General features: G+C 43.0%; 1 protein-coding gene across 1 annotated transcript in view; it reads left to right on the forward strand.

Moving 5' to 3' along the window:
* The window catches only part of LOC123770665 (uncharacterized), a 149,048-nt gene that overhangs the window by 85,403 nt on the left and 49,248 nt on the right, over positions 1-14,397 (forward strand). Inside the window, 3 exon segments of the mRNA XM_045762729.2 lie at positions 3,268-3,451; positions 3,453-3,803; positions 12,897-13,014. Coding sequence (XP_045618685.2) covers positions 3,268-3,451; positions 3,453-3,803; positions 12,897-13,014 — 653 coding nt within the window.

Here is a 14,397-nt window from a genome sequence, read left to right on the forward strand (position 1 = left end):
GGCAGGAGGTTTCACGGTGTTGCTGGTGTTTTTGGAGGGCTCTCTGGAGGTTCTCAATGAGTGCCTCTTCGTCCTTGCACCTCCTTGTGATGTTGGTGTGGTGCAGCTGCATACTCCAATTCCCACTCTTTCGGCTGCTTTGGTGGCAGTTGACTTTGGACTCAGTCATTTGGCCTTGTCTTGAGTTTAAGTCTTCTGGCACTGTCTTCGGGTTGGCTTTCAGAGTTTGTAGGTGTTCAGGGTAGGAGGTCCTACAGCATGTTTTTCACCTCTCGTCTCACGTGTGGGCAGGCTGTGCTGACTCTGTCGTTGGCTTTAGCTTGGACCCTGTTTCTTCTGTCTTCTTTGCCTTTTTGGCATCTGTTGTTCCCAGAGGACTGGGTTGCTTAGTATCTGTCGGCAGCTACTGCTCATTGCCGGCCTATTTTGGTTCTCCAGGGAGGGTCGCTTCAGGACCTCCCAGAATGGTTGTGCCAGGGCTCGGGCCTCGTTTGGTAAGGGTAAGTATGGTGCCAGTTTGAGTCAGTGAGCTCCCGATGGCTTCTTCGCCGAGGTGTTCGCTCTGTATGGAGGTTGGCGTCTTGGGGTTTACGTCGGCCCTTTTGTGGGTCGCATTATTGTCTGGGTGATGGGGTGAAGGCTAGTTGTTTTGCCAACGCCTGGATCCGCAACACGTGAACTTTTTGTGTTGTTCTTATGGCCTTTGGTGGCGTTGGGTGGCCCTTCCTCTTTTTGGGGGTGTAGGATCTGTGGGGGTGGGGGGTGGGCCTCCTCCCCGTCCATCTGTCGGGTTGTCTCGGAGTGGGTTTGCCACTCTTTTTGGATGGTCTCGTTGTCCCAGGTCCAGGTTCTTGGATGATTTATTGGACCTTGGGGTCCCTATCTATCTGGGTTCAAGGCTTGGTTCGATTTTGTTGTGGGGTGACATGTTTCCGTTGTCTTCCTTGTGGGTAAATCTGGCACCTCACATTTTTATGCGCTTAACTCGAGTCGTAGTGGCCTTTTTTGTCTGCTAGGTCTTCGGGTCTTGGCCTACCTCGATGACTGGTTGGTGTGAGCTCCCAGCCGCTATGCTTGTATGCTAGCCAGGGATCTGGCTCTTTGCCAGCTTACCGGGTTCAGGTTCCTGGTGTACTGGCGGAAGTCTCAGTTGGTCCCGTCCCGGGTTCGGTGCTGGTCTGGGACCTTGTGTAAAATTCTCAGTCTATGTCCTTTTCTCTCTCTTCCGTGGCCTTGCTCCAGCTGCAGTCCTGCCGTAATCTGTTTTTGTGGGGTACTCGGGTCACTCAGGGGTTGCTTGTGCAGCTATCTTTTTCCAGGGATGACTTCATGGTTTCTCTTTGCTCCTGTATGTGTGTGTGTGTGGGGTGCCTCAGCAGTTTAGCCTATTCCTTAAGGCTGGGGTTTTCCTGTTTCCTATTTCTAGTATGTGCAATACTTCTTGGAACATTCCTGGGGTTAGTTCATCATCCTGTAGGTGATGGAGGGGGAAGGAGAAGCATTAATGTTTAGCTTCCTTCCCTGATTCCATAAGGTCATCTCTCTTCTTCTTGGATTGGCAGTTTCTTGGAATCTGTGTGCTGGGTTCTGTGTTCCTCGGGTGTGTTTTTCCTGCTACACTTTTGGTGGGTTTCAGCTAGGGTTTGTCCACACCCAGAATCAATGGTTGCAACATTGATTCTGGGTTGCTCAGGTTCCATGCAGCATCTTGTCTTCCTTGAGTGAGGTGTTTTTGTAGCCTGAGGCATCGTATGAGGATATCAGGTTAGTTCTCATTCGGCTTTTTGGGGGGGTTAGTGCCCTGACCAGATTGCACACATTTCTGGGTTGCGGCATTTTCTGCTTATTTTCCCACGAGAGCCGGTAGGCCGAGCGGACAGCATGCTGGACTTGTGATCCTGTGGTCCCGGGTTCGATCCCGCGCGCCGGCGAGAAACAATGGGCAGAGTTTCTTTCACCCTATGCCCCTGTTACCTAGCAGTAAAATAGGTACCTGGGTGTTAGTCAGCTGTCACGGGCTGCTTCCTGGGGGTGGAGGCCTAGCCGATGACCGGGCCGCGGGGACACTAAAAAAAGCCCCGAAATCATCTCAAGATAACCTCAAGGTAACGAGTATGATGCTTCTTCGTTTCCTCTTTGAGTCTGATTAAGTGTTTACACGATTTTGATATTCCAATTCTCTAAAGTTTCTGTTGATCTTACTTTCCTGTTGCTCAATCTAGAACATTTTAAAGCTTTGCTCTTGAAAGATGTGCACCGTGCATCTGTACTTCATTCTGTTTTATTTGGGTTCGGTTACATCCTCTGTTTCCTGGCTACAGTCGCCGGTATTTCCTGTTGTGTACGGGGAAATAATGGATGTTCTGTTGTTCCCTCGTTGTTGAGTGAATGGTGGTATGCCCCTCTTCCATGCTGTGTTGGCAGCCACTGAATTATGTGGGTTTGGTCCATGGCTCTCTTCTTCTTTGAAGAAGGAAGCTTTTGGTCAATACTCTCAGCCTCTGACTCAGGGTAGTCACTCTCTCTGGGGGTCATTTCCCCGGTGTTTTATTTGTTCATTATTTTATCTTCCAGCTGGAAGCCTACCCACCTCAGGGAGCATCTAAATGGAATAGCTCAGAAACCGAGCTTTATGTGAATATGAAAAGCTTTTGGAGAAGATACTTGAATGCTCCAGCTTTTTCCTCAAGTTTCTGATTTTTCATGGTGTATTTTTTGTTTGCTTCTGTCACAATGTGATTGGACTCCAGGAAGTGGACTTGGTGTTTGCATGGGTGCTATGGGTGCTGTGGCAGGGATATCGGCCAGGTAGACAAGCTGGCAGTTTGTGAGAGCACTATTTGCCAGTCCTGGTTTATATAAAATAGAGCTCTAGGCTAAAGTGGAAACTTTTCTCTGGTGCTTCCCTAATTCCAGTGCAACCTGACAGGAATGTTTAAAAATGTGTGTTGCACAACTGTAGTGCAGACTTTCACTCTGATCTTTTGATTTATTCCTTTCTGGCCAGGATGGATCTTGCTTTAGGAAGCATCCAGGTGTTCTGCTCAGAAAGTAGCTTTTCATATATTGTATACTTAGATTGATTTTTTGTTTTTTGACAATGTCATATTACAGTATCATGGGTAGTGTCAAATTTGCCATCTCACTTTTAGACATTATCAAGCCAAATTGGTAAAGTCTGTGTTTTGAACATGGGAGCTGAATCTAAACTGTACTTATTAACACAGATAATGAATTAATTAAAAGTTATATTTTTTATAATTTCAGACGCTCTTTATGTGAAAGTGGAGAGAGTGAGTGTAGTGGGAGTCGGACTAGTAGTCGTGTAGTTACCCCAGAACCATCCACTCCAACATCTGCATCAGGTATGCTGCCTGAAGAAGTTTGTATAAGTCCTGAAAACTGTGATGATGGAGCTCTCATGCAATCACCATCACCACCACCACCACCACCAACAAATGTCTCCGCCTCTCTCTCTGAGTGAGTTAACAAATAGTACCAGTGGAGGATCGGGGACAGTTATAAATGGGGCAATAGCTGCTCCATTAGCAAATGTCATGGCAATGTCAACAGTAGCAGCATTACCAGGAGCAACTGCACTATTATCAGAATCAAATAGTGACAGAAGAAGGCAAGAAGATGACAAAGAGACTGACGATGAAAAAGCTCCGACACCACCACCCCGTCCACATCATCGACTTGCTCGCCCAACACCGCCACTCCCACCACCACTTCCTCAACAGTGTCCCCCTACACCCACACATCATGCTCGACGCCCTCACCATTCCATTGCTAATGATCAGGTTTGTTATTTAAACATTTCAATATGATCTTGACCATACTTTTGCTTTGTCATATTAAGTGTAGTTTTGTGTATGTTGTCATGTTTACTGCAAGATGTTCAAACCACATATATATATATATATATATATATGCTGGAGCTGGAGGAGACAGGAGTCACACTGCAACAAGCTCCTGGAAATATCAAATTACCTAAGTATTGGGAACAGGTTGAGGATTAGAATAATAAGAAAGGATTAGAATGCAGTTACCAACATCCCAAAAAATGTTTAAATATGCTTAGGAAAGGTGAGTGTCGATTTGGATCAATATGTAGGTTTTTGCATCCTGACATGTGCCAAACCTCACTGGAGGACAGAAAATGCTATGACCTCAGCTGCCCACACTTTCACGTGAAAGGCACGGAACGCTACAAAAAGAGCGGCAAGCAGGATAATGAATTTGGAGGAAACTCTATAAATTTTTTATACCAGACCGAAAGAGAATTCAAAAGGAGGAGCATGGAGAGTGTATGGAACTGGATGCCAGTTCCACTTCCATTCCAGAATTACACATACAATTACACACCAAAAGGGAACTTTGAGGGCTACAGTGGTGTCCAAGGTTACATAAAGGTTTAGGGAAGTGTAAAAGCAAATAAAATACAATAAACAAGTAAAAGTGAGTGAAAATAGCTGAGTTGGTAAAGTTTGTTTTGGTTCTAGAACAAAAACAAAGATGGCCACCGCCGCCACCACCACCACTGGGAATGTAGACCCACCAACAGATGATTGTTTCAAAGGATTCTGACCACAAAATATAAGGAAAGGAGGTGTTCTTGGCAGGTTAGAGATAATTGAGATATGCAAAAGAAGTATGAAGAAAAAGTGCTTAAATTGGAAGAGGACAATGGAGCTCTTAGGAGTGAGCTTTGCACTCTAAAAGGGAGTATACTTCAGCAAGGTAAGATTATTACTGCATTAACAGACAAGGTAACAAATCAGGAGGAGCAAATCAAGGAACTAGTGAAAGAAAATGAGGTGTGGAAAGTGAAGTGTGGTGACTTTGAAGAAATAAACAAAAAAATACTCATATGGTGAACAACTCCAAGGGAGCCTGAGGGCTAATATAGAGTTAGGCAAGGATCTCCAACTGGAAACTTCACTGATAACTCACATAGAGCAGGTGAATAAAGAATAGAAAAGTATAAAGAAGAAATAAAAGAGACATATGCCCAAGTTGTAAAAGAGAAAGAGATTATCAAAGAAGTGTGCTCAGAAGTCAAAACCAGAAAGGACCAACAAGAAGCAGAAATTAAGCAAGCAATTAGGAAAGAACTGGTTACCAACAGTAAATTAGTACAAAACACTGCAGACAGAAGTAAGTCTATAATAAGTTTTGGATGTTTAGAGAAGGAAATTTCATCTAGGGTGGACCGAGCAGTAGAAGAGATGAAAATCATAGAGAAAATAGTAGGTTTAGGAGAAGGCTCAAAGGAAAATGTCAGTGATTTTAAAAGAATAGGAAAATATGAGAAAGACAAGAACTGTCCCTTAAGGGTGACGTTTAATGGAGTGAAAAACATGATGGAAGTGCTTAGAAATGCCAGGAAATTGCAGAGTGATGAGGTTGGCAAACTTTGGTCAATAAGACAAGACCTCTCCAAGGAAGACAGGAGAAAAGCTGAAAATGAACCTAATTGAGGGAAAACGTCTAAATAGAAATGAAGAAGACAAATTCTTTTTTTCTACAAAGTGACAGGGACTGGAAAGCTTGTGAAATGGTACATAAAAACAAAGCAATAAGATCAGTAGTGGAAGGGGGAGTAAAGAGCAAAGGAAAAGGGAACATGTTCCTGAAAATTGTATATACCAACATAGATGGAGTGAGGTCAAAAACTTTGAAGTTGCAATATATAATTCAGCTTAGGGTCCCAGATATTGTCGCATTATCAGAGACGAAACTTGAAGGAAATATATTAAATGAAGTTATATTCCCAAGAGGCTATTCAGTTTGGAGACGTGACAGGAAAACTAGGAAGGGAGGAGGAGTGGCTGTACTGGTGAAAAAACACCTGACGGTAAGAGAGTTAATATTTGAAAACCCTCGAGATATTAATATAATGGCATTGCAGATCTGGAATCAGGATGATAAGCTGATAATTTTAAATACCTACAGCCCACCAGCAAGCAACATATGGACAAAGGAAGAACTGGATGACAAATGAGAGGGCCTCATAATGGTCATGAAAGATATTATTGTACAAGCAGATAGATAAATCACGACTGTTGATACTGGGGGACTTCAACTTTAAAGCAATAGACTGGGAGGCCTATGAAGCAAGAACGGAGGACTTTTGGACATGCAGATTTGTGAACCTCATTCTGGAGACATTCTTGTATCAACACATCGCCTGACAGCTGGGTGGACAGCACTTCGGATTCGTAGTCCTGAGGTTCCGGGTTTGATCCCCGGTAGAGGCAGAGACAAATGAGCAAAATGTTTCTTTCACCCTGATGCCTCTGTTACCTAGCAGTAAATAGGTACCTGGGAGTTAGACAGCTGCTACGGGCTGCTTCCTGGGGGTGGAGGCCTGGACGAGGACTGGGCCGCGGGGACACTAAGCCCCGAAATCATATCAACATAACTCAAGATCAAGATAACAAGATAACACATAAAGGAGACCACAATCAATACAGGAAGAGGCCAAACCCCCAAACATACCAGTGATACAAAGATGCGAGAAACAACTACACGGCAGTGAGGAGAGAGGCAGAAAGAAATTTTGAAAAAGGGATTGCAGACAAATGTAAAACAGAACCAGGTCTATTCTATAAATTCGTAAACAACAAATTGCAGGTAAAGGATAATATTCAGAGGTTGAAAATGGGAAATAGATTCACGAAAAATGAAAAGGAAATGTGTGAAACATTAAACGAAAAGTTCCAAAGTGTGTTTGTACAAAATGAAATCTTCAGGGAACCTGATACAATAAGAATTCCAGAGAACAACATAGAGCACATAGAGGTGTCTAGAGACGAAGTGGAAAAAATGCTCAAGGAGCTAAATAAGAACAAAGCAGTTGGTCCAGATGGAATTTCACCATGGGTTCTGAGAGAATGTGCACCTGAGCTCAGCATTCCTCTTCAATTGATTTTTCAGGCATCCCTGTTTACAGGAGTTGTTGCTGATGTGTGGAAAAAGGCTAACATAGTTCCAATCTACAAAAGTGGAAGCAGGGAAGACCCCCTTAATTATAGACCAGTATCATTGACAAGTGTAATAATCAAAATATTGGAAAAAATAATTAAATCTAAATGGGTAGAACACCTGGAGAGAAATGATATATTATCAGACAGACAGTATGGTTTTCGATCTGGAAGATCCTGTGTATCGAATTTACTCAGTTTCTATGATCGAGCAACACAGATATTACAGGAAAGAGATGGTTGGGTTGACTGCATCTATCTGGACCAAAAAAAGGCTTTCGTCACAGTTCCACATAAGAGGTTGTTCTGGAAATTGGAAAATATTGGAGGAGTGACAGGTACGCTTCTAACATGGATGAAAAATTTTCTGACTGATAGAAAAATGAGGGCTGTGATCAGAGGCAATGTATCGGACTGGAGAAATGTCACAAGTGGAGTACCACAGGGTTCAGTTCTTGCACCAGTGATGTTTATTGTCTACATAAATGATCTACCAGTTGGTATACAGAATTATATGAACATGTTTGCTGATGATGCTAAGATAATAGGAAGGAAAAGAAACTTAGATGATTGTCATGCCCTTCAAGAAGACCTGGACAAAATAAGTACATGGAGTGCCACTTGGCAAATGGAATTTAATGTTAATAAATGCCATGTTATGGAATGTGGAATAGGAAAACAGACCGCACACAACCTCTATATTATGTGAGAAATCTTTAAAGAAGTCTGATAAAGAAAGAGATCTAGGGGTGGTTCTAGATAGAAAACTATCACCCGAGGACCACATAAAGTGTAAATATTGTGAGAGGAGCCTATGCCACGCTTTCTAACTTCAGAATTGCTTTTAAATACATGGATGGCGATATACTAAAGAAATTGTTCACGACTCTTGTTAGGCCAAAGCTAGAATATGCAGCAGTTGTGTGGTGCCCATATCTTAAGAAGCACATCAACAAACTGGAAAAGGTGCAAAGACATGATACTAAGTGGCTCCCGGAACTGAAGGGTAAGAGCTACGAGGAGAGGTTAGAGGCATTAAATATGCCAAATCTGGAAGACAGAAGAAAAAGAGGTGATATGATCATTACGTACAAAATAGTAACAGGAATTGATAAAATCGATAGGGAAGAATTCCTGAGACCTGGAACTTCAAGAACAAGAGGTCATAGATTTAAACTAGCTAAACAAAGATGTCGACAAAATATAAGAAAATTCACTTTCGCAAACAGAGTGGTAGACGGTTGGAACAAGTTAGGTGAGAAGGTGGTGGAGGCCAAGACCGTCAGTAGTTTCAAAGTGTTATATGACAAAGAGTGCTGGGGAGGCGGGACACCACGAGCGTAGCTCTCATCCTGTAACTACACTTAGGTAATTACATGAATTTTTAAAAGAATGGCACTAAAAAAATTACAGAATTATTATTTTTATTATTATTATTATTATTATATTATTATTATTATTATTATTACAGCATTATTATTATTATTATTATTATTATTATTATTATTTTGGGCCATTTTCAGTGGTTAAAAGTAACCTATTGATAGAATGATACAATTTACTATACTTTGATATACCTGTATAGATTGTTACGATTTCTGGCATATTTTACATGTGTAATTTTTGGTACAGTATTGCTGTATTTTAATGTTTTCTGAGAGTTCTGATATGGAGCCTTTTACTCTACCAATTGCTACTCATATGAGTTACCTACTAAGTGTTTGGTCAGTTACTCATAGGGAAAATGGGTATATTTAACCCTTAGACCGCGCATATTACCGCACATATTGGGATCCTGGGAGTGAAAAATATTCAAATTATGTAAAAATAACTTAAAAAGGTTTAAACAAATCTCCAACTTATTGGCTTCAGTGTCGTGAAACTTTCATCAAAATTTAAAAAAAAATTGATTTTAGACAAATTTAAAAAAAAAAAAATTTGTTGATAAGGAGAACTGCTCCTAATAACTGGAACTGAAGGATTATGCAGTAATAAAGAGATGCAAGCACTTGTCCGACGCTCAAAGAAGAACAATAGTAGTAAGAAGTGTCTACAAAGTGGATATGCAGTAGTGCCTTTATTTATCCTGAGTAATACATAATAACACAAATAATAATGAATAACTATGTTAATATGCTCAATTTTGTTATATATCATATAAATACATTGTCCAATGTTAATATATATTACTTTCATCAATGTCCCAAAAATATTTTTTCTGGGGGGAGCCCCGTCGGCTCCCCGGAGCTATCTAGGCTGAATGTATATGTAAAACTTTCTGGCATCAGTCAAAGTGCTAGGAGTTCTTGCCTACCGGGGACCACGAGCCAGAACCTGGCCCCCTCAGAGAGGCACGAGGAGCAATGGCCTATAGAAACCCCTTTGTGGTTGGGAGCATTCTATGTCTTCCATCGACCGGGATAGGCACCCAGAAAGGTAGGCGCCTCAAAACAGACCCCTATTCTGGTGAAAATATTGCTACTGAAAACCGAACGAGTGGACAGAACTCCCCAAACAAAATTATCAAACTTGCATGGCATCATCACGTCGCCGCTCCACCGTCTGCGCAACCTTCACATATGCAAAATCAAAAGCAAAAACCACTGCCAGTATTGGACCTATTCGTACAAGTGAAGGTTCATACATGGAGGATGACAAAAAAATTAGTGAAATCCTAAAAAAAAGCAGTACAGTGTGAGGATATGTTTAGCACTTCAATAAACAACATAAAAGTGGAAGATCTAGACAATTTCTTTATGCGGGATATCCAAACCCCTGTAAATATTACTGATATCAACACGAGCGTACTAGACTTTGAAAGAGAAATTGAAAACATGCCCATGCACTCGACTCCGGGTTCAGATTCATGGAATTTGATATTTATAAAGAAATACAAAGTGCCGGTAGCACAGGCACTCAGTATAGTGTGGAGGAAGAGCTTGGACACGGGGAGATACCAGATGTACTTTAAGTAGCAGACATAGCCCCTCTACACAAGGGAGGGAGCAAAGCATTGGCCAGTTACACTAATGTCCCACATAATAAAGTATTTGAGAGAGTGATTAGGAGTCAGGTCACCAATTTCATGGAGACCAATGACCTTCACAACCCAGGCCAACATGGATTTCGAGCAGGAAGATCGTGCCTCTCACAGCTACTTGATCACTCCAACAAAGTCACTGAGGCATTAGAAGAAAAACAGAATGCTGACGTGGTATACACGAGCTTTGCAAAGGCTTTCGATAAATGTGACCATGGAGTGATAGCACACAAAATGAGGTCAATGGGAATAACCGGTAAAGTAGGACGCTGGATACTCAGTTTTCTGTCAAACAGGACTCAACGAATAACAGTCAATCATACAAAATCGAGTCCAAGTGCAATTAAAAGCTCTGTACCTCAGGGTATAGTCCTTGCACCGCTGCTTTTCCTTATTCTCATATCAGATATAGACAAAAATACAAGTCACAGCTTCGTATCATCCTTTGCAGATGACACAAAAATCAGCATGAAAATTACCTCGGCTGAAGACATTGAAAAACTTCAAGCAGATATTGATAAAGTATTCGACTGGGCAACAGAAAATAACATGATGTTTAACATTGATAAATTCCAGGTACTCGGGTACGGAAAAAATGAGTACCTTAAACATAATACAGGGTACAAAACACAATTAAATGTCCCCATAGCAGGAAAATAGCATGTAGAGGATTTGGGAATAATGATGTCTGACGACCTAACGTTTAGGGAGCATATTCAAGAAAATATTGAGTCAGCCAGAAAAATGATCGGATGGATTGCGAGAACTTTCAAATCCAGGGATCCCATCACAATGGTTGTTCTCTTCAAGTCACTTGTGTTGTCCCATCTTGAGTAATGCTCAGTACTCACTTCCCCCTTCAGAGCAGGGGAGGTTGTTGAAATAGAGGAAATACAGAGAACATATACGTCACACATGCTTTATCGCATCACGCATAGATGCGATAAAGCACCGAAATTATTGGGATCGTCTCAAAGCCTTCCAAATGTACTCTCTAGAATGAAGATGAGAGAGATATCAAATAATATACACATGGAAGATCCTGAAGGGCCAAGTACCAAATCTACACAGTAAAATAACAATGTACTGGAGGGAACAATATGGAAGAAAATGCAGAATAGAACCAATGAAGAGCAGGGGCGCCATAGGCACAATCAGAGAACACTGTATAAACATCAGAGGTCCGCGGTTGTTCAACACCTTCCCAGTGAGCATAAGAAATATTGCTGGAGCAACCGTGGACATTTCCAAGAGGAAACTAGATTCTTTCCTCCAAGGAGTGCCGGACCAACTGGGCTGTGTTGGATATGTGGGCCTGCAGGCTGCTCCAAGCAACAGCCTAGTGGACCAAACTCTCACAAGTCTAGCCTGGCCTCGGGCTGGACTTGGGGAGTAGAAGAACTCCCAGAACCCCATCAACCAGATATCAACCAGATATCTTTGAGTTTTTTGGGGTTCATTGCCTTGATGCCTACTCGAGCCCTCACTCGATGTGTTCACGAACATGTCGTCTCATGGCTGGGGCTTTGTGACAAGTGCTCACCAGGCCAACCAGGGGCAGTGGGATCCGTGCTTCCATTGGGCTCACATCATTGCAGGAGTTTGCTTCAGTTTGGCTTTCACTTCGAATGATTCGGGTTGCTCGGGATTCCACAATCCGGCTCCATTCGAACTGCTCTCTGGTGGTTCATTGTCTGAACTGCGAGGGTTCTCTTCGGTCCTTGGTTCTTTGGGGCTGATCACTTCGAGTGACTCGTCTGCTGGCTTCTCAGGGTTTGGCTCTTCGTGCAGTTCACATTTAGGTGGTGTCCAACGTCATGGTGGATGGCCTGTCTCGGTTCATTTCCCTGACCACAGAATGAATGTTCAACGCTGACTCCTTCAGTTGGCTCTGCAAGATGTACAGGCTCCCAGAGGTGGACCTCTTCGTGTCGGTGTGGTCGAGGCATCTCCTAATAAATTTGACGCCCTTCCCCGATTGTGGAGCCTTCACAGTGAATGCCTTTTGGCTGAACTGGTTGAGGTGGGGTTACCTGTACCTCTTTTCGCTGGTCCAGCTGTTTCGGGTCCTGGCTCATTTGGAGACTTACAAGGGGAGAGTTGTCCTGTTGACCCCTTGATAGCCGGCGCAGCCTTGGTTTCAAGCGCTGCTTGCTCGGTGTCCGAATCTGAGATGTTTTCCATGGCTTTGCCCCTTTCAGTGGATCGGACCGGACCAGTACGTGGCTGGTTCAGTCTACTCCTCTGCTCCTCACGTCTGGTCTTTTTTGACGCTGGTGTATCACCACTTGTATGGTGATCAGGTGGCTTCTTTGATGGTGTCCCACCTGCAAGCTTCATTTCAGTGACAGCTTCATCTCATCCAGCATCAGAACTGAAGGGTGGATAGCTGACATGGGGGTCTGGATCCTTCCCCTTCCCCCTCCCTGGGAGGGGGAGCTGCACAGACAGCAGCATGTTGACGGTTGTGATGTCATGCTCGTTTGCTCGTTTTTTGTTTGGGGAAGTTTTGTCTTACAGTTTAGCTCTCAGTAGTAATATTTTAACCAGATAAGGTTTGTTTTGGGGTACCTACTTTTGAGTGCCTGACCTGGTCGATAGCAGACATTGAATGCTTCCAACCTCACGGGGGTGTCTATAGGCCGTTGCTCCTCATGCCTCTCTGAGGGGGGGGGGGGGGGCAGGTTCTGGCTCATGGTCTCCGGTAGGCCTTGAACTCCATTTGCTTGACTGATGCCTGGTCTAATACATTCAGGGGTCTAATTCAGCCTGGATAGCTCTGGGAAGCCTCTGGGTCTCACCAAGAAAAATGGCATTTCATTACAATCCATGCTGGTTTCTTTACATAAAAAAAATGTTCTATACAGGATGTTGGTGGACATACGGAGCGCCACAGTCGAACCATGCGGTTACCGTCCATTCCAGAAAGAACTATCAAATTCCAGAGAGTTGAAATTCAACCTGGCGAAGAGCCATTACCAACCAGTTAGTATTTTTTGTATGTTAATGATTTCCCTTATTCTCAATATATTAAATAGTCAACTACTTTATTAAATTGCATGCTTTTTACTTATCAATGCATTAGTTTAACTCCATAGTTTGGCACTCAGTACTTTAATGACCATAGTTGTTTAGCACATGATGAAAATGTATTACAACATTCTATTCTTTTATTCAAATATTAAAAGCTACAATGTGGCAAAATCCTAAAAACTCTGGGACCAATGTATGGACTCAGTTACCACTTTAACTACTCGTTATGTGTATTTTTAATATTAGTATTAATAGAAAGCATCCATAATCACATCTGTCAATCTTGTAATCTTTCTTCATGCAGGCTACTTTTTCACAAGGAAAGACACCCAGAAAGATACGTGAACCTAAACAAACTACTGCCTTGTTTAAAAATGGGACCAGAGCCAAAAGAGCACCCCCCCCCAACAATTAAATAAACAACCAGAACTTAGTGAAACTAGGCCCTTGCTAGTTAACTCCACCTAATTGGGGGGAAGGGGGGCGCCAGACCGGGCTTTCCATTTTTTTACTGATGTGCTAATCTGGTGGTTGCATTGCTCTGGCTCTTTTCCATTCCCCGACTGTGAGGTACTCATGGTGGATGCCTTTCGGCTTGACTGGTTAAGGTGGGTGTGCAGTTACCCCTTTTTCCCAGTCTGGCTGCTGTCCCCGGTGCTGGCATGGCTAGAGTCTTACAGGGGGAGAGTGATTCTTCTGGCTCCTTGGTGGCCGGCCCAGCCTTAGTTTCAGGCACTGCTTTCCTGGTGTCCCAACCTGCACGTCTTTTCAGGGCTTCCTCCCCTCTATTAGAGGGTCCGGCGGGTGATATACCCCGCTGGTTCAACCTTGTCTTCTGCTTTTCATATCTGGACTTTTTGACACGTCTTTATTGCCATTTGTGTGATGATCAGGTGGCTGGTTTGTCCCACCTGCGGTCTTCTCAGCGACAGTATGAGGTTTCTTGTGGGGTCTTCTTCTCATTTTCTTTCCCTTTTGTCGTCTTTTTTTTATTTTAGACCATGTTCTGTCTTTTCTTTCTTGGATTTTCCTCGATAGGCATCTCATACCTGATTCTGTCACTTCCTATTATGCGGCGTTAGTGGAACCGCTTCTGCTTGTGTTCAGGATGGACGATACTTTGGCCCCCATTTCGCAAGCTTTCTCACACTTTGTTTCATCTCTGGCCTGTTCACGCACTGCTTGAGCCAGCCTGGTCTTTGAACTGGGTTCTATCTTTTCTTTCTTGCTCCTCAGTATACTGTGGCCCTTTCAGTCTGGGATTATTTCTGTGGGAGCCCCGTCGGCTCCCTGAAGCTGTTTGAACTGTAATATAGTACTATACTAGTTTTGGGT

The sequence above is a fragment of the Procambarus clarkii genome, chromosome 56 (genome assembly GCF_040958095.1).
Source record: "Procambarus clarkii isolate CNS0578487 chromosome 56, FALCON_Pclarkii_2.0, whole genome shotgun sequence".
NCBI lineage: Eukaryota > Metazoa > Arthropoda > Malacostraca > Decapoda > Cambaridae > Procambarus > Procambarus clarkii.